At 42.2% G+C, this 23,148-nt stretch overlaps 1 protein-coding gene across 2 annotated transcripts; it reads right to left on the reverse strand.

Moving 5' to 3' along the window:
• Window positions 1-1,530: 1,530 nt before the first annotated feature.
• On the reverse strand, window positions 1,531-14,912 carry C4H1orf53 (chromosome 4 C1orf53 homolog). 2 transcript variants are annotated; one of them, XM_020784688.3, is made up of 3 exons: window positions 13,039-14,912; window positions 6,792-6,893; window positions 1,531-2,434 (listed from the first exon to the last, which is right to left on the reverse strand). In XM_020784688.3, exons 1-3 carry the CDS (start codon window positions 13,333-13,335, stop codon window positions 2,363-2,365), a joined length of 471 nt encoding a protein of 156 aa, XP_020640347.3. In that variant the 5' UTR covers window positions 13,336-14,912; the 3' UTR covers window positions 1,531-2,362. The 2 variants fall into 2 exon arrangements, with proteins under 2 accessions (XP_020640347.3, XP_078248421.1); XM_078392295.1 differs by lacking the exon at window positions 6,792-6,893.
• Between the last annotated feature and the right edge of the window lie 8,236 nt (window positions 14,913-23,148).

Genomic DNA, 23,148 nt, shown 5'->3' on the forward strand with positions numbered 1-23,148 from the left:
TTAGTAGTTTTATTAAAGAGTGCCATTTTACTTATCTCCCCTTTCTCAGTTTGGTCTTAGGTTTTAAAAATTTATTTTTATTTCAATCTGCCAAAAAGGTGGAACACACATTAGAAAACACTAGCAAATGCTGAAATAACAGTGGCTGGCTTTAAGTCAAATTTTAAAAATGGATAGCATTACATTTCGTAGACCCTTCTCCCTGAAATGTGACAATGTGATCCTTTTTGAAGAACCCACCATGTTTCTTTAGGTATTTCTTTTAAAAAGTTATGGCCTTGTTTCCCAATACAAGCCAGTGGGAGATATGAAGATTCAGATTTCTACATTTCTATTTGGACTTGGATCCCACTTAGCTTGGACAAGGTCTGAATTTGTATTACACCAAATGTGTGTTCTCTTGGACTGCCCTGTTGAACATATCAGGACACATATCTTAGTAAACATGCATAAAATATACCATTTTGCATCTGTTTGCTTTTGTTTGCTGTGTGGAACAGTCAATGTCTGGGGTGGGCAAGAGTTCTCCAGTAAAGCAAACACAGCAGCAAAAGGAGAGAATTAGAAACCTCTAAACAAGATGTCTGCCCTCCAGGCCAGTTAGACAGGGCCAACACAAGGATGAAAGGATTCGAGTCCTTCAGGACTAACAATTGAGACGAATTGTTACCTTCTCTAGCACCATGAAAGGAGTGACTGAAAAAACAAGAGACGAGAGCAGCATGATGGCAGTATGGAACTTGTGAGTTTAGAGGCAAATACAGCTCCTGATGAGACACAATGGTATGCAGCTGTTACTCTTGTGCTCTGCTTTTGGGATTCACACAGACATTTCAGATCTATTGGTTTATGACTTAGCCATGTATCAGTTGAGCTGTAGAGGTCACAGCAGCAAATTGTTGCACACTGACAAGCCACAGGTTACACTGTGAGTGTCCACCTGGATTGTGCAACTGGCAAACACAGGGTAAGGTGAGTGGTGCTTCATTAGTAAACAGCAATCCACTACAATGAGTTATGCAATTTATGTATATATAAATCACCACAAGATGTTGGCTATTCTAACACACTTCAAAAATGCACTGCAGAAACACAGTCCAAAAACCAAGCTCTACTCCTTGATGGAAATATGGATTCAACAAAGTTCCTGAAACAAATGAAGAAGGCTTTTAAAAGATGGTATAATCAGCTGCAGGAAAAATGCACAGCTTTGACAGTTACAAAATACATAATAATCAAGGTTTGTATCTCAATTACTGTGTAGTACTTTGCATTATATTTACTGTATTTGTAACCATTGTGTCAGACCAAAGGCCATTTTGAAGTTGAAAAGGATAAAAGGAAATCTGCTCTTACTTTTCTTACAAGAATGCTTAGCAGGATTAGCACTTATTTCAGCTGAATATAAAGTGCTGGGAAAACATTTAGGGAAAATACACACTTTGCTTCCATGAAGACATGAAAAAAGGCATGTTCATCAAATATAAAATAAGCCAGTATAAATAACTTATGTGAATACTACACAGGAAATCATGGTATGGTTGTAGTTTTATATCCATTTGCTTATGAGTGTACAATTAAATGTCAAGTAAAGTAGGACTGTACAATCTATGGTCCTCATTATATAATGATGCTGACTGATTACAAGTCCCATAATCCCCCACTGTGGGCTTGGTTGGTTGGGGACTGGTGAAAAATGAGATCCAACAGCATCTGGAGGGCCACAGGTTCCCCAGCCCTGAAATAAAGGAAATGCAAATATATAGGGCTGTGTCACAGAGATATTTAGGATATAGGCATCAGAGTACTTAGGATGAAGATGTTAAATCCAATGATTTTCAACAGAGAATGCTTGCAGTGGTTATTGTTTTTACTATCCAGTTGCACCTTGCATTATATAATTACACTGAATTTTTTTTAAAAAAACACCCAATGACTATCTTATGGATCTGTCTGGAAAAGATTGGTCTTTGTACTAGAAAAGATTGGTCTTTTAATATCAGTCTAATCTAGCAGGGCTCAACAAGGCACATCCTTAAAGTGTTTCAAGGAGAAGAATGCAGCACCACTAAGCAAAACAAAAGCAAGTCCCGAAATGGCTGGTTGATGACTTTAGAAAGCAAAGCGACCATCTTGTTGCAGCCAGAATAGCCTTGTCAGTGACTCAGCATCACTGGCACACACATGGATTATTTAAAGTTACGATTAGAAAACATTCAGGATATGGAGCAGCAGAGGTCAAAAGAAAGCCAATATGCAAAATGAGGAAATTGAAAGGGCATAAAAGAAGGAAGAGGTGGGAGTGCTGGTTGATTTTCCCCAACTTTCATGGCATGATGCAAAAAAGAAAAAGCTTCAATCCTCAAGTGTAGAAAAAGGAATTGAACCGCTTCTTTTTGGACAGATCTTTAACGTTGGCTTGGCCATATGGACACTGTAGAAGGAGAGAGAGATATGAAATAAGTCATTCTTGACGAGGTCTTAGCTTTGCCCATGGTTAAAAGAAGAGCTGTTAATGATGCTTCATAAATCATTTTTGGCCTCAAAAGGCAGGGGAGAAATTAAGCCACATATTCCGCTTCTCCTTGTCCCCCTCCCCAAACAAATGGTCCCAATTACTGGCCAAGAAACATAGTGATTCATAAGGCCTTATTCATTCTGTGAAGGATCTGAAACCCATTTCTCTTCTACATACAATGTCTACCAGGTGTAGGGAACTTATGCCCTTCCAGATACTACTTAACTACAAGTCCCATTATGTCTGGTCACTGACAATGCTGGTCTGGGATGATAGGGACTGGAAATTCAGCAACACTTGCAAGGAGGACCACATGCCTGTCCTTCCACCCACTGATGTGCAGCCTTTCTTGCTTAGAAACCCACACAAGAGGGGGGGGGGAGATAGAGTTCTACTTCTACACCCATAGAATGCTAGGTGGGAATCCAATTCTCAGGGCAGGCCAACTCTGTGAGTTTTGACTCAAACTCGGGTGTAAAGTTCCACTGTGTTTAGGGGGCTTTTGCAGAGGCCTGCATCCTTATATAGGCAGCTCAGAGGAGCTTGGAAAGACATGTTATGCAATTGTATGAACAGGCTGATGCAAGCCTTTATATCCTCACTAAACACAGAGATGTTTTAAATCTTGTTCAGACTGTCAAATGGGACAGACACAGAGGCTGCCTGTGGAGAGCCAGTGAGCCTCGATGATTTATTCACTTGCCCTCATTGGAACGGCAATTTCTAAGGCAGCTGCTGAAGACTTCAGACTGAACTGTGTCTGCTATGTTCTAAATACTACACTGAATACAACTCTGGACAAGCAGATTTTGTTTTATTATGTGTTGGTGTTCTTCCCCCTCCCTTAAAAGTTAGGATTAATTTTTATATAGATCAGAGATGGGCAGTATATGACCCTCCAAATAGCTCAACTCCCATTATCCATCACCACTGATTATGCTTTGGCTGACACTCCTTGAAGAGTAAATAGCCATTATGATACCTAACCTCTGGTAGGATGAAAACAACAACAAAAATTGTCTACAATTATACAGTTGATGGGAACTGCCGTTGAACAACCTCTGGAGGGCTACATGTTCCTCTCCCAGTCAAGGCTAACGGCAGATGGCAGGCACCATCTCCAGGCCTCCTGTCTTGTCTTCCACAAATGACAGAATGCCTCTTCCAAGACAATGCCTGATAAAACACAACTATAAATAATGTGTGCCTTTTTCTTCAGATATACTTTGCATTCACATGCAAATTTAACTAATCAAACTGATTACAGGTTGACAAGTCAGGTAAAATTTCCATAGTGGGATGAGAGCTCAGGGTTGAATCCTGTGCAGCTAGGAGAACTGTCATGGCCACGTGGAGAATGGACATTGGTACAGATTGCTTCTTTGATCCTTTTTTTCCACTGGTCAGTCTCTGAAAGATTGTGAATGAAAGAAGGCTTGTTCACCAAACAGTTACTCTGTATCAAAATATTGTACAAATGCGTGCAGGACTGGAGAGTTAAGTGTGCTAGAGTATGTTTCCCCATTGCACCTCCAGGGGGAAGAGTCAGCCCATAATGCCTTGGGCAAACTGCACTGTCCAGAAAAGCACAAAAATGAGGAATGATAAACCACTTCTGAGTGCCTTTTAGCTAAGGAACCCTTACAAGGGTTGCCATGTGTTGGAACTGACTTGATGGTAAAAATTAATTAATTAAACACAAGAGGAAAAGAATCACTGGCATGTTGTTTGTAAACTAGCCTTTTTTCAATAGGCAACATCCAACAAAGTATTCTGACATTATCTTTGCCATAGCAACACTTCTTAGTAAGGATTCAGAACCAGCTCTTGGCATTTGCTACAGTCAGATTCATTGTGAAACATTAAGCCTTTTTACTATTGAAAAATCAAGTTCAATTTGAGTGGTAGTTACATCCAAGCATGTGTTCGAGATCTACGCCATAATGCACTGGAAGTAAGCCATAGATTTTGAGCCCCTGCACTAAGGGTTTCAGAGAAATTATTGATATTTGAAGTGATTACATTTTAACCATCTTTGTATCAGTACAAAGGGCTAAGCCCACAGATCTGTAATCTCAGACACACTTGCTGGAGAGTTCTCCACACTGAACTAGGACTTATGTCTGAATAAACACGAGCATATAGAAATGTATACATTTTGTCTGGAAGAGGTAGAAACTATGACAACTTACTGCTATATCTGAAAACATTGTTTTTAGACAGAAGAATAATCGGTGTATTTTCATAACATGTCAAGGAAATAGATGTAGCTACATTAGAAACTATATCTCTACCAAAGACTCCTTATGAAATCAATTTATGTTTCTTTTGCTTTATTAGCTTCTCCCCACTCGTTATTTGGCTTTTTTGTTATAACAGAAAAGGGAATACATTTTGTGGGTAATTATGCAGTTATACTATTTTCAGCTTTGGGTTTTGTTTTTGTTTTTGCAGTAAACTACTGTGGGATTGATGTTGTCATTGAAAGCCAGGATATAAATTTCCAAATAAACTCTGAGTGTTGATACAGCACTTTGAAATGCTCAAAGCACTTCATAGCAATAATGGAAATCAGTTGTACTGAAATAAGTGGGATTTATTTGTGAATAATAATCAATTTCTAAAATGGGATTTTGTCTCCCATGAGCATGCATACAACAGAACATTAGGGTCTTAACACTGATAGTGTCACCAGTCACAGTGATAAAATGAGACAAATCTGGAGGGTGCACAGAGAATTAAAGCCTACTAAAAGCAAGGCTGCAGCACTATAAAAAGGAACATTATAATACCCAAAGAGGACTTACTTCAGAGAAAATGTAGATTGACTATAGGAGTCTACAAATTCAGATTTGCCTCCCAAAGAAATGTATTCGTGGTATGTATCAACTGACAATCCATCACTTCATCTTACCTGAACTATGAGTGGGCATATTTTCAACTGTATTAGTAAAGGTCCACCAAGAATCCCGCAGCTTTCCCCATTTATGGGAAAGTGGACTCTAGTGGAACTTGTGCATGAACACATCACCCATCAAATGTTATTGGAATTCAATGCTTATCATCTCTTACTTTACCACTGGCTATATGGGAACTGATGACAGCCATAGCCCAACAACATATGGAGACAAATGCCTTCCATTCTTGCTGTACCTTGGATGGGTTTGTGATTCAAGAAGCAAATCATAGCTTGACATAAAAGAAAAAGATGAGGACTTCACCATTTTATCCGATTTATAGCTGACAGCAGGTGCAGCACAAAGTAAGTGTGGTGTAGAGTGACGGACTAGGATTTTGGATACAGGGGTCAATTCCCCACTCAGCCATGAAACCTCATTGGGGATGTGGAACTGAAAAATCACTCCTTAAAATATCTCCCTTATCTTGAAAGCCCTGCTAGGGTTACTGTAAATTGATTCTCACTTGACAGCACATAACAATGTGTGCAACTACACAGCACTGGAAATGTGAATTCATTCGCATTCATTCACTGTGAATTTGCACCAATGAATTTGGGTCTGTGTGATTTAAGTGGACACGCAGGAATCCAGAAAGAGCCTTTTTAAATGTTTGCTTGCAGTTCTGTGTATAGCCTGTAGATAGCACCATTATAAAGAATGGCCTCAACAAACAATAAAAAGACTTCCTACTTCAGTTTCCTCATCTTGTCATCTTGCTAGCTTTTTTTTTTTAAAAAAAACTCTTGCCCTCACAGTCATTTCTTAACCTGTAAAACAAAAACAACACCAGTGTTGCCCAGTGTGTGTATGTGCGCACATGCTCACATGCATGTGTACATGTACATGTGTGTGTGCGTGCAATGTGTCTGCATGCCCGGCTTGTGAGGCAGGAGGAAGCTGCTTTGCCAAAGCACTGCTTTGTGTTTATGTGCATGCACTTGACTGGGCTTTCCTTTCTGCATTGACTTATAAAAAGATAGAAGGATCTCTGGTGGGAAGGAAAAACTATGAATTGGGGCTCTGGGACTCCAGCTGATTCACATTCCTCTTGCATAATGTGTTCAATGGGAAAAATGTGAATCAAATCATACTAAACATGTAGTCTTTCCCATATAACCCGCGTAGTCAGCCTCTAAATCTGACTGATTTAGGGATTTACTCATGGCACTCTGCTGGGTCAGTGTGGATAGATTTGGTTCTCCAGATGTTTTGGACCTTAGCTCCCGGAAGGTATAACATGGCAAGTGGCAAAATAATACAGAGGGCCAAAAGTTCTCCAGCCCTGGGCTAAATGACAACTTTTTCATACTTACATGTCTGCAGGCAGAGCCACAGCAATGTCCCCTCTGCAAATGGGCAACTCTGGTGAATACCAGATAGCCAGTGATTGGATCCACATAACTATCCTGTCCAACCTTACAAGAAAGAAAGAGATGATTTGTAGTACTTCCTTCAGTTTTGTGATCTCAACAACAAAAGTTTATATACCGCCCCATAGCGCTTCATGCACTCTCTAGGCAGTTTACAATTATGCAGGCTACACATTGCCCACCCCCAAAGAGGTGGGTATTCATTTTATCAACCTTGGAAGGATAGAAGGCTGAGTCAACCTCGAGCTGGCTACCTGTGACTGAACCCCGAGTCATAAGCACAGTTTTGGCTGCAGTACAGCAGTTTAACCACTGCACCATGAGGCTCTAAATGTAAACTGTAACAAGGCTGGGAAATTTCTGTCTTTAAGTCCATATGAGTCTTTTTGACTTCTGGAGAGACCCTTCTCTCAGTTACACCCTCTTACCAGGTTTATTTGGTAAGGACACAAGACAGGCCTTTCTCAATGGCTACTCTCAGGCTTTGGAATGCACTGCCCCAAGAAGCCAGGTTAATCTTCTCCTGCCTGTCCTTTGATCGCTAGGCAAAAATTTTCCTTTTCAAGCAGGCTTTTAACTAGTAAGTGGGAGATCCAGCGGACCATCTAATTAGAGCAGGGGTCTCAAACTCAATTTACCTGGGGGCCACTCAAGGCAGAATCTGAGTGAGGCTGGGCCACATCAGATTTTCCACCAAGCTGATCAAGAGCCCGAGGAAGCCGCCCAGGAGTTTCCTTAGCCCAGCTGGGGTAAGGAGGAGGAGGAGGGGTGCGCGAGCCCTCATCGCCGGCCATGACCCCCTCCAGCTCCTTCTTCACTACCACCACCACCACCAGCAGGACAAAGAAGCAGAGAAGGGAGCGCCGGTGACCACCTAGCAGGGTGGGGAGGAGGGCATAACATAAAATTTTAAAAAAAACCCTCACAGAATTCTCCTTGCCAAAGGAGAAAAGCCCCCACTGGTACCCGTGAAATTAAACAGAACGGGCGAGGGCCCCACAGGTGCGCACGCGCATGTACGCACACAAAACACACACATGGCGGTCCGGCAGCCTTCCTCTGAGGGGCCCCCTCAAAAAAGGTGCAATCAGCAGCAGCAACCCCCCACCATGATGTGAGGCGAGCCCAAGCAGCCTCCAGGGCTGAGGCGGCTGAAGCAGGATGAAGAGGAGGAGGAGGAAGCACCACTGGGTGCTGAGGCGGCCGCTGGCCGGGCTGGTGCTGGGGGTGCTGAGAGAGAAAGAGAGCCAGAGAGCCGCTTCCCTGGAAGAGGCGGTGGCAGATGCTGTTGGCGGCTTGGAGGCACTTTTCGAGGATGGGCCGGGAGTGAGTTCCACTCTCAGGCATTGCTCGGCAGTGGGTCGGGCGCTCAGAGAAAAGGGACGGCAGTGTGCCTTGCTCGCCAGCTCTCCCCCACAACAGAGCCTCTTGCACTCTCCATCCCGAACTGCAGCCTGCCAGCCAGCAGACAGGTGGGCTGGCTGGCAGGCTGCAGTTCTGGAGGGTGCAAGAGGCACTGTCTTGGGAGAGAGCTGGAGAGCGAGGCAAGGCTTTTTTTGACTCTTGACAGCAGAGGATGTGTGGGCACTTTGGGGGAGGCAGGCAAGTCAGGGGCCACAAACTATCGTCCGGCGGGCTGCAAATGGCCCCCGGGCTGCATGTTTGAGACCCCTGAATTAGAGCCTTGTGGTGCAGTGGTTAAACTGCTGTACTGTAGCCAAAGCTGTGCTCACGATCCGGGGTTCAATCGCAGGTAGCCGGCTCAAGGTTGACTCAGCCTTCTATCCTTCCAAGGTCAGTAAAATGAGTACCCAGCTTGCTGGGGGAGGGGCAATGTAGAGCCTGCATAGTTAACTTGTAAACTGCCCAGAGTGTGCTTGAAGCACTATGGGGTGGTATATAAGCAGCACGCTTTGCTCTGCTTTAATTTTCAGCCCCGCTGGGCATTGCCCCACCTCTCTCACACACAACTCCACCTCACCAAAGGAGTTAAATGCATGGAGGAGGAAGAGAGCTGCACAGAGGGAGGTGGAGTTTTGCATGTGCCTGCACCCATCTTAAAAGGAACCTTGGGGAGATCTCAAGAATATTATGTTCATTGAATTTAGAGAGTTAAAAATATTTTTAAAAATATTTTTAATTGTGGTTTTAATATTGATAAATGTTTACTTGTTTTTAATGTGTGGTGGGGCACTTGTGGGTGAAAGCCAACTCAAAGCAGATGCTGCCACCAGTCTTCAACTCTGTGCCCATGAACTAGTTCCATGTAAAGACACTCAGGGGGAAATATGTATATAAATGAATCATGCCAAAATTCCATATGGCCATTGACTGACATTTTTTAATTGGGAGTGGAGAGCCAGGGGCAGGGGGAAAGGGTATACTTCTACAGAATCGTAAACTCTCTTGCATATTGTTTTTGGTAACATAATTGTTTTTGGTATATTTTAATGGTATTTTAAAATCTGTGATTATTGTATAGTTTTAATTGTTGTGAGCCACCATGGGTCTCCTATGGGAGAAAGGCAGTATATAAATAACATAAATAAATAATATTAATTAAAAAATAAGACATTAATATTTAAGTCATTACTATCTACCATTTTATTTAAAATCATAAAATTAAATTCCTACATCAATTTTAACAATGCATTAGGAACATATTTACTTTAAACTTTAAAACAATCGACTATCATGACTGAAAATGGGCAGAGTTAACCTCCGCAAAAGTAATGATTAAAATGTAACAAAATATGAAAGATTAATAGCTACTGAACTATCTTGGAATTTAATTATTTAAATAATAATACTAATAATTTTTTTGTAGTTACCTAGTGTGGTGTAGTGGATAGAGTCCCAGACTGGGACTCAGCCATGGAAACTCAATGAGGGAGTGAAACAGGCAGAATCACTCCTTAAATACAGTATCTCACTTCCCTTCAAAACCCTATTAGGGTTGCTATAAGTTGGTTCAGACTTGACAAAACAAAACAATGATGATTTGGACATCATTGTTTACAACACAAATAAATAGAGGGTAACAAAATAATTTTTAACAGAGTGCTTCTAAACTGTTGATTTGATTTAGAAGCATAAACAGCTGCCTCACCCAGAGTTAGATCATTGGTCCATTTGGTGCAGTACAATAATCTTCAATTGCTAGTGGTTTTCTGGGATTTCAGGGAGGAGTTTGCTCCTGCCCTGCCTAGAGATTCCTGGTATTCTCATTCTACCAGTTGTACATGGGGAACATGCAACCAGAACACAAACATTACAATAAAATGTGAGCAGACTGGCTGTTTTCAACCTATGTACTTGTGAACCTTTTGGGAGATTATTAATAGGAGACATATTTTCTTGGAGCATACTTGTCTTGATCTGTAATGTGTAGATACAGAAAAGCATTGACTGTATTCTACACCAATCACGTCCATACTGGTACCTTACAGCTTATTGTACTACAAGTTTCATTTTACTAATAATAGCTAGGAAGCAATGGGAGTTTGAGTCCAACAAACGGGGGTGGACACCAACTTGCAGAAAGCTGTTTGAAGCAGTGACATGGCTAGAGTAAAAAAATACTAGGCTCAGGATATTTTCCTAGCTATTTTCCTAGCTCATCCTCCCCAGAGAGCCTTTTCCTTTAAATTCTTCCTCTATTTGTAATTTAAATGGGGAATATAATTCTCTGCCAAGGTAATACAAATTCCACACAGTAAACTGAATCAAATTACTAGAATAAATAATGTAAATCAAGCACCTATGTGCATGTTTGTTTCTTTAGTATAATTTTATGTTCTTCCCTGGTTCGTTCTGGGAATGAGAAAGGAAGAATTATTGCAGACTTATGCTTTACCATCCAATTTTTCCCCCATTACACTTCTGGGCTTCTAACATTCAGCCAGACATTACCCACATGCATTCCAGCATATAGTCATTTATAACTATGACTGTTAGGAAGTTGCCTTGAGAAAGAAGGCAAGAAAGCAGGGGTTATTCAGGAATTATGCTTCCCAGACAAAGAATGGTGATGGGAAGGGAAATGAAAGGACCATGCCTGGGAGGCTAATCACAACAGGGGTCCCTTTGAGTTTTATTGCAAGAGGGTAGGTTTTGTGAAGGTGAGAATGTATAGGTTTTTTTTTAAGGCTGTAAAAGAAAAGGGGAAAAAAGAAGCCAAAGCAGGCAGTGGACTTTATCCACAAAATCTCACATTAAAATATAACATTTTTAAGGTGTCACAACATTTTTTTTACCTTTTTAAATGTTGTTCTTTTGTTTTTAATTTCTCTTTTGTTTTTGCCTGAAAAGCAGGCATCATGGCTGTTCAAGATCCCTCACCCAATTCAAAGCTTGTAGCCAACCATTAATTTAGCATGTAAGGCAGAAAACACCACAACAAATCTGACAGATAAGAATTTGCTGCTTTTGCATGATATCCTGCTGTCCAAGAGAGCTGCTTCATTCTGCCTAGTGGCAAGGCCAGTCCTGGCAGGTATATTTACACTGTTTCAATATCAGGGGAAGAGCCAGGACTATAATCCCGGTTTGTCACAATCAGTTCAAAATCTGCTGTGCGTTATCCTTACTTTTACCTGCCATTGAATCAGCACTTGGTCTTGGCCTGGATGGGCTGAGGATCATAGCTGTGAACCACAGATTGAATTAACCATAGATTTTATATGTCTTCTTAAGAGGTGATGATTAGGGGACTGAATAATAGGCTATCCTGGGCAAGGTTCTCAATATGGTGACACATGCTACTTATAACAATTCAAAATGGCTGCCAGACTTCTGTTCCTTGATTAGTTTTGGGTACAGTGGACCCTTGACTTACAGACGGCTTGACGTACAGACTTTTTGAGTTACAGACTTCTCTGGCCGCAAAATTTAGGTTTGACTTGCAGACTGAGATTTGACTTAAGACCAGAAAAAAACCAAAATGGAACAAAAACGGCCTGTTACGGGATTAATCGGTTTTCAATGCACTGTAGGTCAATGGAGACTTGACTTACAGACTTTTTGACTTGAGAACCGCCTTCCAATACGGATTAAGTTCTCAAGTCAAGACCCCACTGTAGTCAGAATTATGCTTTTTTGCAAATTAAAAAGTTACAAATACATATAGTAAAATATAAGAGAAAATTGCAATACAAATGTTATGATTATTAAAGAGACAGAAAAACATATATACAAAAGATTAAATCAGAAACCCTAAACTTGTACATTACAGATGGTAATTAATGTAAAAATACAGTTTTACTTTGTCTGCCTACCCAGATAACAAATTTTATTTTACTAGTTAAGGCTTTGCCGGACACTGAGATGTGTTGTAGGTGGTTACTAATTATACTTTTAACGGGCAAAACTTTCCAACAGATTTTTTGTTCACTATTAGGGTAGGATTTTACCAATGCGAGAAAGCTCCATGTTATCTGTGCATGAAACTGCATAGAAAAAACCCCACAATTTTTGGCTGAAAATGTACAGCCACTGGCCAGCAATCACTCCTGGGAGGGAAGCAGCTGGCTGTGCAGTAGAAACTGGTGATCAATGTGGGATCAGATGAGTTTTGAAGGATGTTGCTCTGACACTTTTAGGAAGCTATTTAAAATATGAACCTGCCTGGACTAGCTCTTCAAACTTAACTTCCAACGCAAGGGATAGAACAGCAGCATCCTGAAGGCTGCAAGGTAACTTAGGGTGGTGGTAGGGGCCAGCCCTGTGCTGTGACATGCACAACTCGGTTCTCCAACACCCTGCGACCCGAGGCAGGCTAGTTGTCTTCTTCTACTTCATGGCAGCCCTGGCCCTGACTGGAGACCTTCAAGCCTGGCCCATCGGTGCTTGCAAAGGTGATGTCCCTTGATAGCGATGCCAGGAGCCCTTCACAGCTCCCTGAGAAGGAAAAAGCCAAAGTTTTCGTAATGGCGACATTGGGAGTGGGGGGGAAAGCATTGCCTCTTCTGCCCTTCGGCGTTCAAAGCCCAGAATCTTCGTTCACTAAAATGCTTTTATTTAAAAAAAAATCTCCTAGTCTTCGGGGTGTGTTCCCATCGAAATAGTCTTTCGCCTGCCCTTCGGGCGAGATTTCCAGCAAGCAGCCCGGAGCGAAAAAGCCGCTGCACCAACTCATTTCCCCCCCCTCACCCCACCTCCGCTCATAAGAGAGAAAAAGAAAGGCACTCACTGCGCATGCCTCCTCATGGAGCGCCACGATCTTTTGCTCCACCTCTGTTAACCCTTTGCTGCCCGCGCAGAGGGAAGCCTCTCCGGAGTTTTGTCCGCTGGGCGGGTCGGCGGCAGGGCGCTCCAGGGCGGGCTCGGCTCTAGCGGCCGGGTTGTTCCAGCCGCTGCCGCTGCGCCGGTCGTCGCTGGCGTCCTGGCTCAGCGGCCTTGGCCCCTGCTTGGGTTCGCTCGGGCGGGTGCGCGGGTTGGGGATCCCTTTGCAGCAGCGCGCAAAGGAGGCGGCGGCGGCCGCCGCCATGGGCTGGGCTTGGATCGGGCGGCGTGTGGGCGCGCCCTCTCCCTTTGCCAGGACTCGCCACGGGGCCGTCGCCGCCCCTCACCTGCCTTCTTCCCGCTCTAGGGCCGGGCGAGGCTCCACCTCTTGGCTCTGGGCCCCTTTGAGGAAAAGGTTCTGGGCCTCGCAAACTGCGCTCTTCTGGCGCTCTTTCATGCCGTACATAGCTTTTGCTTGTGCGTTGGGTTTAATATTTATTTATTTAATTTATACGCCGCCCACACTACCCAAAAGTCTCTGGGCGGCTTACAACATTTAAAATACAACAAAAATTCGGAGAAATTAAAATGCAATTAAAATATATATAAAAATTGCCATTGGACCCACAGCTAATACTGTATTATTTCAATTAAAAGCCTTCTGGAACAGAAAGGTTTTGACCTGGCACCGAAATGTCATCAGTGTCGGGGCCAGACAAATCTCAATATGCACCAGCGGGTTAGCTCTGTCCGTTTCTTTCGATATCAGAGGTCTTGCCCGGAACCTATGAAGAACAACTGAAAGAGTCTCTGAGCATGTGCAGAGTGCCAGGGCCTCTCATAATGCTGAACACTCCCCATCCTGGGGATATGAGGGGAAGAATTCCTCCTCCTCTGAGGAAAATATTTGAAAATAGAGCTGGGCCCAGGTGTCCTCTTCCCTCAAGGTTGAACGTCCGCAATTATGTTTCGGAAGGGATGGTGTTTCCCATGAAATAATTAGAATTATTGAGAGGGGATATAAATAGTTGCTTAAACTCTGTTAGAAGGGTTTAAACACGCACTCAAATGTATGGGAGGCCATTACAAATATATCTGCATTGTTTCACTGCAGTTTGGATTGTAGCCATGATATCTATTAGTAAACATCTTAACTGTTATTACTAACATTGGCACTTCTTGTTGTCAGTGGACAACAAACACCACAGATGCCACAACCGGCAGAAGTTGTGTGAGCTTATGGCACCTCTGGACTAGAATGCATACCCTATCTATCAACTGTTTTTATAAAATCGAGGATTCAAGGCCATGTTTATGCTTGAAGTAAATAGACATGGGTACAGTCATTGTATGTTAGACTCTTTTTGGTTCGTCATTGTATGTTAGACTCTTTTTGGTTGCAACTGATCTGTTATTTCCGGAAAATTGCACTCTTCCAGTGCCCAGTCTATACAGTAAAAGCCCTACAGTGATGCAGTTGGTTTTAGCAGCAAAGCATTAGAATTTTTTTAGTGAGTACAACACTAGAAATAACATGAAGTGTCATCTATGGAAGCTCTCAATTTTTAGAAATTGTTTAACTGTCCTATCAAGTCAATTCTGACTCATGTTGACACTTTCCCAGGATTTTCTAGTTAGAAAATACTCAGATGCAGTTTACCATTCCCTTCTGGTGGCATCCTGGGACTTGAACTTACAAACCTCTGGGTCTGCAGTCAGTACCTAACTCACTGAGCTGGCTAGCCAGTGTTTACCTTTGGCTGAAATTCAATAGTAAATCACACATTGAATCAGTGGAACTTACAAAGGAGTTGAATCACCAGTCAATGAACCTATTTTAGTTACAGCTTACTACTGGATTTCAGCCACTGAATTCTAAATACAGTGGTGCCTCACACAACGATGTTAATTGGTTCCAAAAAAATCAACGTTGTGTGAAACATCGTTCTGTGAAACACCATTTCTCATAGGAATGCATTGAAAACCGGTTAATCCGTTCCAATTGGAACGGATTGCCATCGCTGAGTGAAAATCCCCATAGGAAACATCGCTGTGTGAAACAATGTTTCCTTCATTGCAATGTATTGAAGCCGACTCAATACATTCCAATGGCTTTGCGAAGTCCTTTTTCGCTCCTGTAAAAGTGTCTTACAATGTTTGGAAGCTGTTTTAAATGATTGCAATGGTTAGTCCACCTCCTGAAACCTATGCAAACTGATTTTGGTGTTGTTCTGACACTTCGTTAATTTATGATGATTTTTTGTTTTTTCCATTGGAAACCATTAGGCAGACCATCCAATGGTTTCCAATGGAGAAAATTCAAAAAATCATCATAAATTAACGAAGTGTCAGAACAACACCAAAATCAGTTTGCATAGGTTTCAGGAGGTGGACTAACCATTGCAATCATTTAAAACGGCTTCCAAACATTGTAAGACACTTTTACAGGAGCGAAAAGGGAGATCGTTGTGTGAAAATCCCCCATAGGAAACATCGCTGTGTGAGGCAGCAAATTTGACAGAAAAAGGCATCGTTGTGTGAATTCATCGTTGTGTGAGGCACTCGTTGTGCGAGGCACCACTGTATATGTAATTGCATCTGCCCATTCACATGTAGTACATAGGGCCAATCCCATCATTAAGTGGAATTAGGTGGCTGCCTCTGGTGGCTGATTTTGGCTGCGCTCAGAGGATATCAAATTGTTAGTTGGTAAAATTTGTTTTTATTACCTGAGAGAGTGAAACATGTTTAATGTTTGTCCTCATGTGCCACAGTAGTTTGCTTGACTGTGTCCCTGAATTAAACGGTTGGGGGAGGGAGTACCATTTTCTGCTTTGTGTCAAGTACCAAATTTGGTACATAAGAGATGTTTTGGCTTTTTCCAGATACTTGTTCAACTAAGTAGATGCTTGCAGTTTACTTCCATTAAGCATTTCCACTAATGTGGTGTGAGATAGGAGTGAAAAGGATTGTGCTGGTCCACTTTCTAAGCAGAAACCAGGTCAGCTGTGGACAATTCTTATAGGCTACAACAGGACTGGTGATATTCTCTGCCCCTTGCAAAGGTTTCTGGGCAAGGCTAGCTTGTTGCTGTGAATAAGTAATGTTTTATCTCCATTTGGTGGTACTGATTTTTTTCTGTATTCTGTCCCCATTTCTTACGGCAGAGAAAACAGTCAATAACCTTCAAATTGTGTTTTGCAAAGAGATCTATCATTAGTGTGACTGTGGGAGCTTACTAAGTGCATCCCTTAGCAGAGGAAGCTGTTTAACCTTTCAGAGAAGAGGGTAAGGGAAGCATTTTTCTGAACAATTCTCTGATGAACTGTGTCACAATTCTCTGCCTTGTTTTCCAAGCTGCAAAATGCTTCCAAAGAAGGTTTTGGGAATGGCAAACAATTTAGCAAGCTTAGAAATAAAACAGTATCTGCAAGGAACACAGACAGTTTGAAATATAAACCTGTGGCCTTCCAGATATTGCTGGTTTCTCAACTTCCATCAACCACAACCTCTGGGATCAGAGCACAGATTGGAAATAACACGTTAGCATATGCACACTAATGGACAATTTGTTGCTTTTTGAACTAGCACCAGAAAAAAAGGCCATTTTGATGGTTGAAAAATATAATTAATAAACTACCTTTGGACATGCCCTTTCCAGATAGAACATATCACTCCACATACCCCTTCTCAAAAAATAAAAGGGCCTATATATTACTTCTAAAACTACAATTATGTTAGGTACCCAAACGTGACCATACAAATGTGTTTTGGGCTATAGTACTCAGAAGCCTTAGCTATTACTGCCAAGAGCCTATGACATTTCTCAGAGCTCCAAAAGATTATAGTGTAAGACCCCAAAGGGCCCCAGTTTTATTGATTGATTCATTGGATTTGATTTGATTTGTATCCTGCCCATCTGGTCTATGCGGCCACTCTGAACGGCTTCCATTATAATACAAACAATTAATTTTAAAAAACCACATAGTTACATAAATCTACAAATGAAAATGTGGAAACCAAGAAAATAGAGTAAAAATAAATAAAGGAGAAATGAGAAGAGAGATTCAAGTATTGACTGGAGGGAAGGCCTGAATAAACATCCATGTTTTTATTTGGCTTTTAAAGTTTTGGAAGCCATCGCTCTGTTTTGAACCAGTTGACCATGCCTTTGCTGACCTGATGGTACCAAAAAGTTGGATTGAATGTTTAAGTAAAACCTGCCTCAGAGACCTTGCTACCTGATCTAAGGCAGCTACACAGATTGTAGTGACCAATTCCTGTTGCACCAAACAGTTCAAAAGCATTGTCCACTATGCAAAAGGAATGACTTGAGACAGTGGGGAAACATGAAAGCAAAGAAGAAAAAGAGTTTGGCTGAAGGAGATGCGGTTCATGCCCATTTCTGAACAAGAATGAGACGTGGAACCTGACCAAACTACCACCAGGCAAGAAAGCCATTGGGTGCAAATGGGTCTCCAAGGCAAAGCAGGGTGCGGAAAGAGAAATGGAACACTACAGGGCAAGACTGATTGCAAAAGGGTTCCTGAAGAAATATGGAGAAGACTGATGTGAAACCTTTGCTCCTGTTGTCAAGCACTATAAAATGCTCCTGAGGGTGGCAGCCTTCAAACAGATGAAAGCCAAGCACCTAGGTGTCAAAACTGCATTTGTACATGGAGAAATTGCTGAGGAGCTGTATATGGAACAGCAGGGCAGGGAGGCCTGTGCTCCTGCCAGAGACTGGTCAAATAGCCAAAGAGAGGGGGGCACTCCGACTAGTGAATGGATCATTAGCCAGGAAAGCAGGGGAAGGGAACATCTCACTTCTATTCACAAAGACACGAAGCAAGGGAAAAACCTAGAACCTCACTCCTTTTTTTTAAATCAGTTAACCACTTCTTACCTAAACACAAAGCAATAGTCAGCACTGTTTTCAACGAGTTCTCCAGCTGGAAGACAGAAAGGTGTCTTCCAATTTCCAAACCCTTGCCCTACAAGTATGTTGTCAGCATGTTTTTTAAAAGAAGTTCTCTTTTGAAATAAAAAGTGAGGGGCCTGGGGTTTAGCAAAGATTATCACTTGTGTGCTGTTAGCATTTAGTTCTTTTTCTTAAGAGGGCAGAGAAAGGTCCCACCAAGCTTGATATTCCATGTTGTTTTTGGCCTTCTTGAATGAAAATACTAGGCTTTTTTAGGCCTTGCGATTCTTGGGCCTGGCCTCTAGAAGGTTATTTACCAGAATATTTTTGGAATTTAAAGTGGGACTAAGTTAGGGTGCATAAGTCTCCAACTGGGAGGAGGTAACAAGTGGGGTATCCCAAGGCTCAGTCCTGGGTCCGGTGCTCTTCAACATTTTTATTAATGAATTGGATTAGGGAGTGCAGGGAATGCTTGTTAAATTTGCAGATGACATAAAATTGGGTGGAATAGCTAATACCCTGGAAGACAAACAAAATTCAAAATGATTTTGATAGGCTGGAGCACTGGGCTGAAAACAACAGAATGAAATTCAGCAGGGAGAAGTGCAAAGTATTGTACCTCAGAAAAAAACAAACTGTACAGTGACAAGATGAGGGATACCTGGTGCAGCAATACTACAGGCGAGAAGGACCTTGGAATTTATTTATTTATTTATTTCATTTATACCCCGCCTATCTAGTCAATTGTGACCACTCTAGGCGGCTTACAACATACACTTAAAAAATAAACATATAACTCATAGCTCACAAGCTGAATATGAGGCAACAGTATGATGTGGCTACAAAAAAAGGCAAATGCTCTTTTAGGCTGCATTAATGAAAGTATTGTTTCTAAATCCCATGAGGTACCTGTTCCTGCTATTCAGCACTGGTTAGGCCTCACCTTGAGTATTGTGTACAGTTCTGGACACCACACTTCAAGAAGAATGCTGACAAATTGGAACAAGTTCAGAGGAGGGCAACAAGGATGATCAGGGCGCTGGAATCCAAGTCCTATGAGAAAAGTATGAAAGAAATTCATGTGTTGAGAAAAGAACACTGAGGGGTGATATGATAACACTTTTATTTATTTATTTATTTATTTATTTATTTATTTATTTATTTATTTATTTATTTATTTTATTTTATTTTATTTTATTTTATTTTATTTTATTTTATTTTATTTTATTTTATTTTATTTTATTTATATGCCGCCCACTCTACCCAAAGGTCTCTGGGCAGCTTACAACAATTAAAATTCAACACAATAAAATATAAAATGATTAAAATACGATTAAAATACAAATTCCTCTTCATGGATTGCTGCCTTGTCGTGGCGAAGGGGCTTGAGTAACTCAGAGAAACTATGGGCTATGCCGTGCAGGGACACCCAAGACGGACAGGACATAGTGGAGAGTTCCGACTAAACGCAATCCACCTGGAGTAGGAAATGGCAAGCCACTCCAGTATCTTTGCCAAGAACGCCCCATGATCAGAAACAAAAGGTTAAAAGATATGACGCTGGAAGATGGGCCCCTCAGGTCGGAAGGCGTCCAACATGCTACTGAGGAAGAGCGGAGGACAAGTACAAGTAGCTCCAGAGCTAATGAAGTGGTTGGGCCAAAGCCGAAAGGACGCTCAGCTGTGGACGTGCCTGGAAGTGAAAGGAAAATCCAATGCTGCAAAGAAAAATACTGCATAGGAACCTGGAATGTAAGATCTATGAACATTGGGAAGCTGGAGGTGGTCAAACAGGAGATGGCAAGAATAAACATCGACATCCTGGGCATCAGTGAACTAAAATGGACAGGAATGGGCGAATTCAGCTCAGATGATTATCATATCTACTATTGTGGACAAGAATCCCGTAGAAGGAATGGAGTAGCCGTCATAGTCAACAAAAGAGTGGGAAAAGCTGTAATGGGATACAATCTCAAAAATGATAGAATGATGTCAATACGAATCCAAGGCAGACCATTCAACATCACAATAATCCAAGTTTATGCACCAACCAGCATTGCTGAGGAGACTGAAATTGAACAATTCTATGAAGATTTACAACACCTTCTAGAACTGACACCAAAGAAAGATGTTCTTCTCATTCTAGGGGACTGGAATGCTAAAGTAGGGAGCCAAGAGATAAAAGGAACAACAGGGAAGTTTGGCCTTGGAGTTCAGAACGAAGCAGGACAAAGGCTAATAGAGTTTTGTCAAGAGAATAAGCTGGTCATCACAAACACTCTTTTCCAACAACACAAGAGGCGACTCTATACATGGAAATCACCAGATGGGCAATATCGAAATCAGATTGATTATATTCTCTGCAGCCAAAGATGGAGAAGCTCTATACAGTCAGCAAAAACAAGACCTGGAGCTGACTGCGGTTCTGATCATCAGCTTCTCATAGCAAAATTCAAGCTTAGACTGAAGAGATTAGGAAAAACCACTGGGCCACTCAGGTATAATCTAAACCAAATCCCTTATGAATACACAGTGGAAGTAAAGAACAGATTTAAGGAACTAGATTTGGTGGACAGAGTGCCTGAAGAACTTTGGATAGAGGCTCGTAACATTGTCCAGGAGGCAGCAACGAAAACCATCCCAAAGAAAAGGAAATGCAAGAAAGCAAAGTGGCTGTCCAACGAGGCCTTAGAAATAGCAGAGAGGAGAAGGGAAGCAAAATGCAAGGGAGATAGGGAAAGTTACAGAAACTTGAATTCAGACTTCCAAAGAATAGCAAGGAGAGACAAGAGGGCCTTCTTAAATGAACAATGCAAAGAAATAGAGGAAGATAACAGAAAAGGAAAGACCAGAGATCTGTTCAGGAAAATTGGACATATTAGAGGAACATTTTGCGCAAAGATGAACATGATAAAAGACAAAAATGGGAGGGACCTAACAGAAGCAGAAGACGTCAAGAAGAGGTGGCAAGAATACACGGAGGAATTATATCAGAAAGATGTGGATATCCCGGACAACCCAGACAATGTAGTTGCTGACCTTGAGCCAGACATCCTGGAGAGCGAAGTCAAGTGGGCCTTAGAAAGCCTGGCTAACAACAAGGCCAGTGGAGGTGATGGCATTCCAGTTGAACTATTTAAAATCTTGAAAGATGATGCTGTTAAGGTGCTACATTCAATATGCCAGCAAGTTTGGAAAACTCAACAGTGGCCAGAGGATTGGAAAAGATCAGTCTACATCCCAATCCCAAAGAAAGGCAGTGCCAAAGAATGCTCCAACTACCGTACAATTGCACTCATTCCGCACGCTAGCAAGGTTATGCTCAAAATCCTACAAGGTAGGCTTCAGCAGTATGTGGACCGAGAACTCCCAGAAGTACAAGCTGGATTCCGAAGAGGCAGAGGAACTCGAGACCAAATTGCTAACTTGCGCTGGATTATGGAGAAAGCCAGAGAGTTCCAGAAAAATATCTACTTCTGCTTCATTGACTATGCGAAAGCCTTTGACTGTGTGGACCACAGCAAACTATGGCAAGTTCTTAAAGAAATGGGAGTGCCTGACCACTTTATCTGTCTCCTGAGAAACCTATATGTGGGACAGGAAGCAACAGTTAGAACTGGTCATGGAACAACTGAGTGGTTCAAAATTGGGAAAGGAGTACGGCAAGGCTGTATATTGTCCCCCAGCTTATTTAACTTATATGCAGAATACATCATGCGGAAGGCTGGACTGGAAGAAACCCAAGCCGGAATTAAGATTGCCGGAAGAAATATCAACAACCTCCGATATGCAGATGATACCACTCTGATGGCAGAAAGTGAGGAGGAATTAAAGAACCTTGTAATGAGAGTGAAAGAGGAGAGTGCAAAAAACGGTCTGAAACTCAACATCAAAAAAACTAAGATCATGGCCACTGGTCCCATCACCTCCTGGGAAATAGAAGGGGAAGATATGGAGGCAGTGTCAAATTTTATCTTCCTGGGCTCCATGATCACTGCAGATGGAGACAGCAGCCCTGAAATTAAAAGGCGCCTTCTTCTTGGGAGGAAAGCGATGACAAATCTGGACAGCATCTTGAAAAGCAGAGACATCACCTTGCCAACAAAAGTCCGAATAGTCAAAGCTATGGTTTTTCCTGTCGTGATGTATGGAAGTGAGAGCTGGACCATAAAGAAAGCAGACCGCCGAAGAATTGATGCCTTTGAATTGTGGTGCTGGAGGAGGCTCTTGAGAATCCCCTGGACTGCAAGGAGAACAAACCTATCAGTTCTAAAGGAAATCAACCCTGAGTGCTCACTGGAAGGACAGATCCTGAAGCTGAGGCTCCAGTACTTTGGCCATCTAATGAGAAGAAAAGACTCCCTGGAAAAGACCCTGATGTTGGGAAAGTGTGATGGCAAGAGGAGAAGGGGACGACCGAGGATGAGATGGCTGGACAGTGTCTGCGAAGCAACCAACATGAACCTGACACAACTCCGGGAGGCAGTAGAAGACAGGAGGGCCTGGCGTGCTCTGGTCCATGGGGTCACGAAGAGTCGGACACGACTAAACGACTAAACGACAAAATACAAATTAAAATTTAAATTGCCATCATCAAGACCTCCTTGAGGGATGGCTCTTTCAAAAGGGCCCCCTGGCTAGATCTTAATAGCCGGGTAGGCTCATATGGAAGGAGGCGGTCCTTCAAGTATCCAGGGCCCAAGCCGTTTAGGGCTTTCAGATACTTGAAAGGCTGTCATTCAGAGAAGGGGCGGGATTTGTTCTCAATCAACCCAGAGTGCAAGACAGGCAACAGTGGTCTCAAGTTACAGGAAGCCAGAGTTTACTTTAATACTGTATCAGGAAAAACTTCCTGACTGTTAGAGCAGTATGACAGTGGAACCAATTACCTCAAGAGGCATTCAAGAAAAACTTAGACAACTACCTGGCAGATATCCTTTGAATTTTATTCTTGCTGTAGTGTATCACTACTCCAAGGTAGGCTTCAGCAGTATGTGGACCGAGAACTCCCAGATGTACAAGCTGGATTCCAAAGAGGCAGAGGAACTCGAGACCAAATTGCTAACCTGCGCTGGATTATGGAGAAAGCCAGAGAGTTCCAGAAAAATATCTACTTCTGCTTCATTGACTATGTGAAAGCCTTTGACTGTGTGGACC

This window comes from Pogona vitticeps, chromosome 4 (assembly GCF_051106095.1).
Source record: "Pogona vitticeps strain Pit_001003342236 chromosome 4, PviZW2.1, whole genome shotgun sequence".
In the NCBI taxonomy this organism is placed as follows: Eukaryota; Metazoa; Chordata; class Lepidosauria; order Squamata; family Agamidae; genus Pogona; species Pogona vitticeps.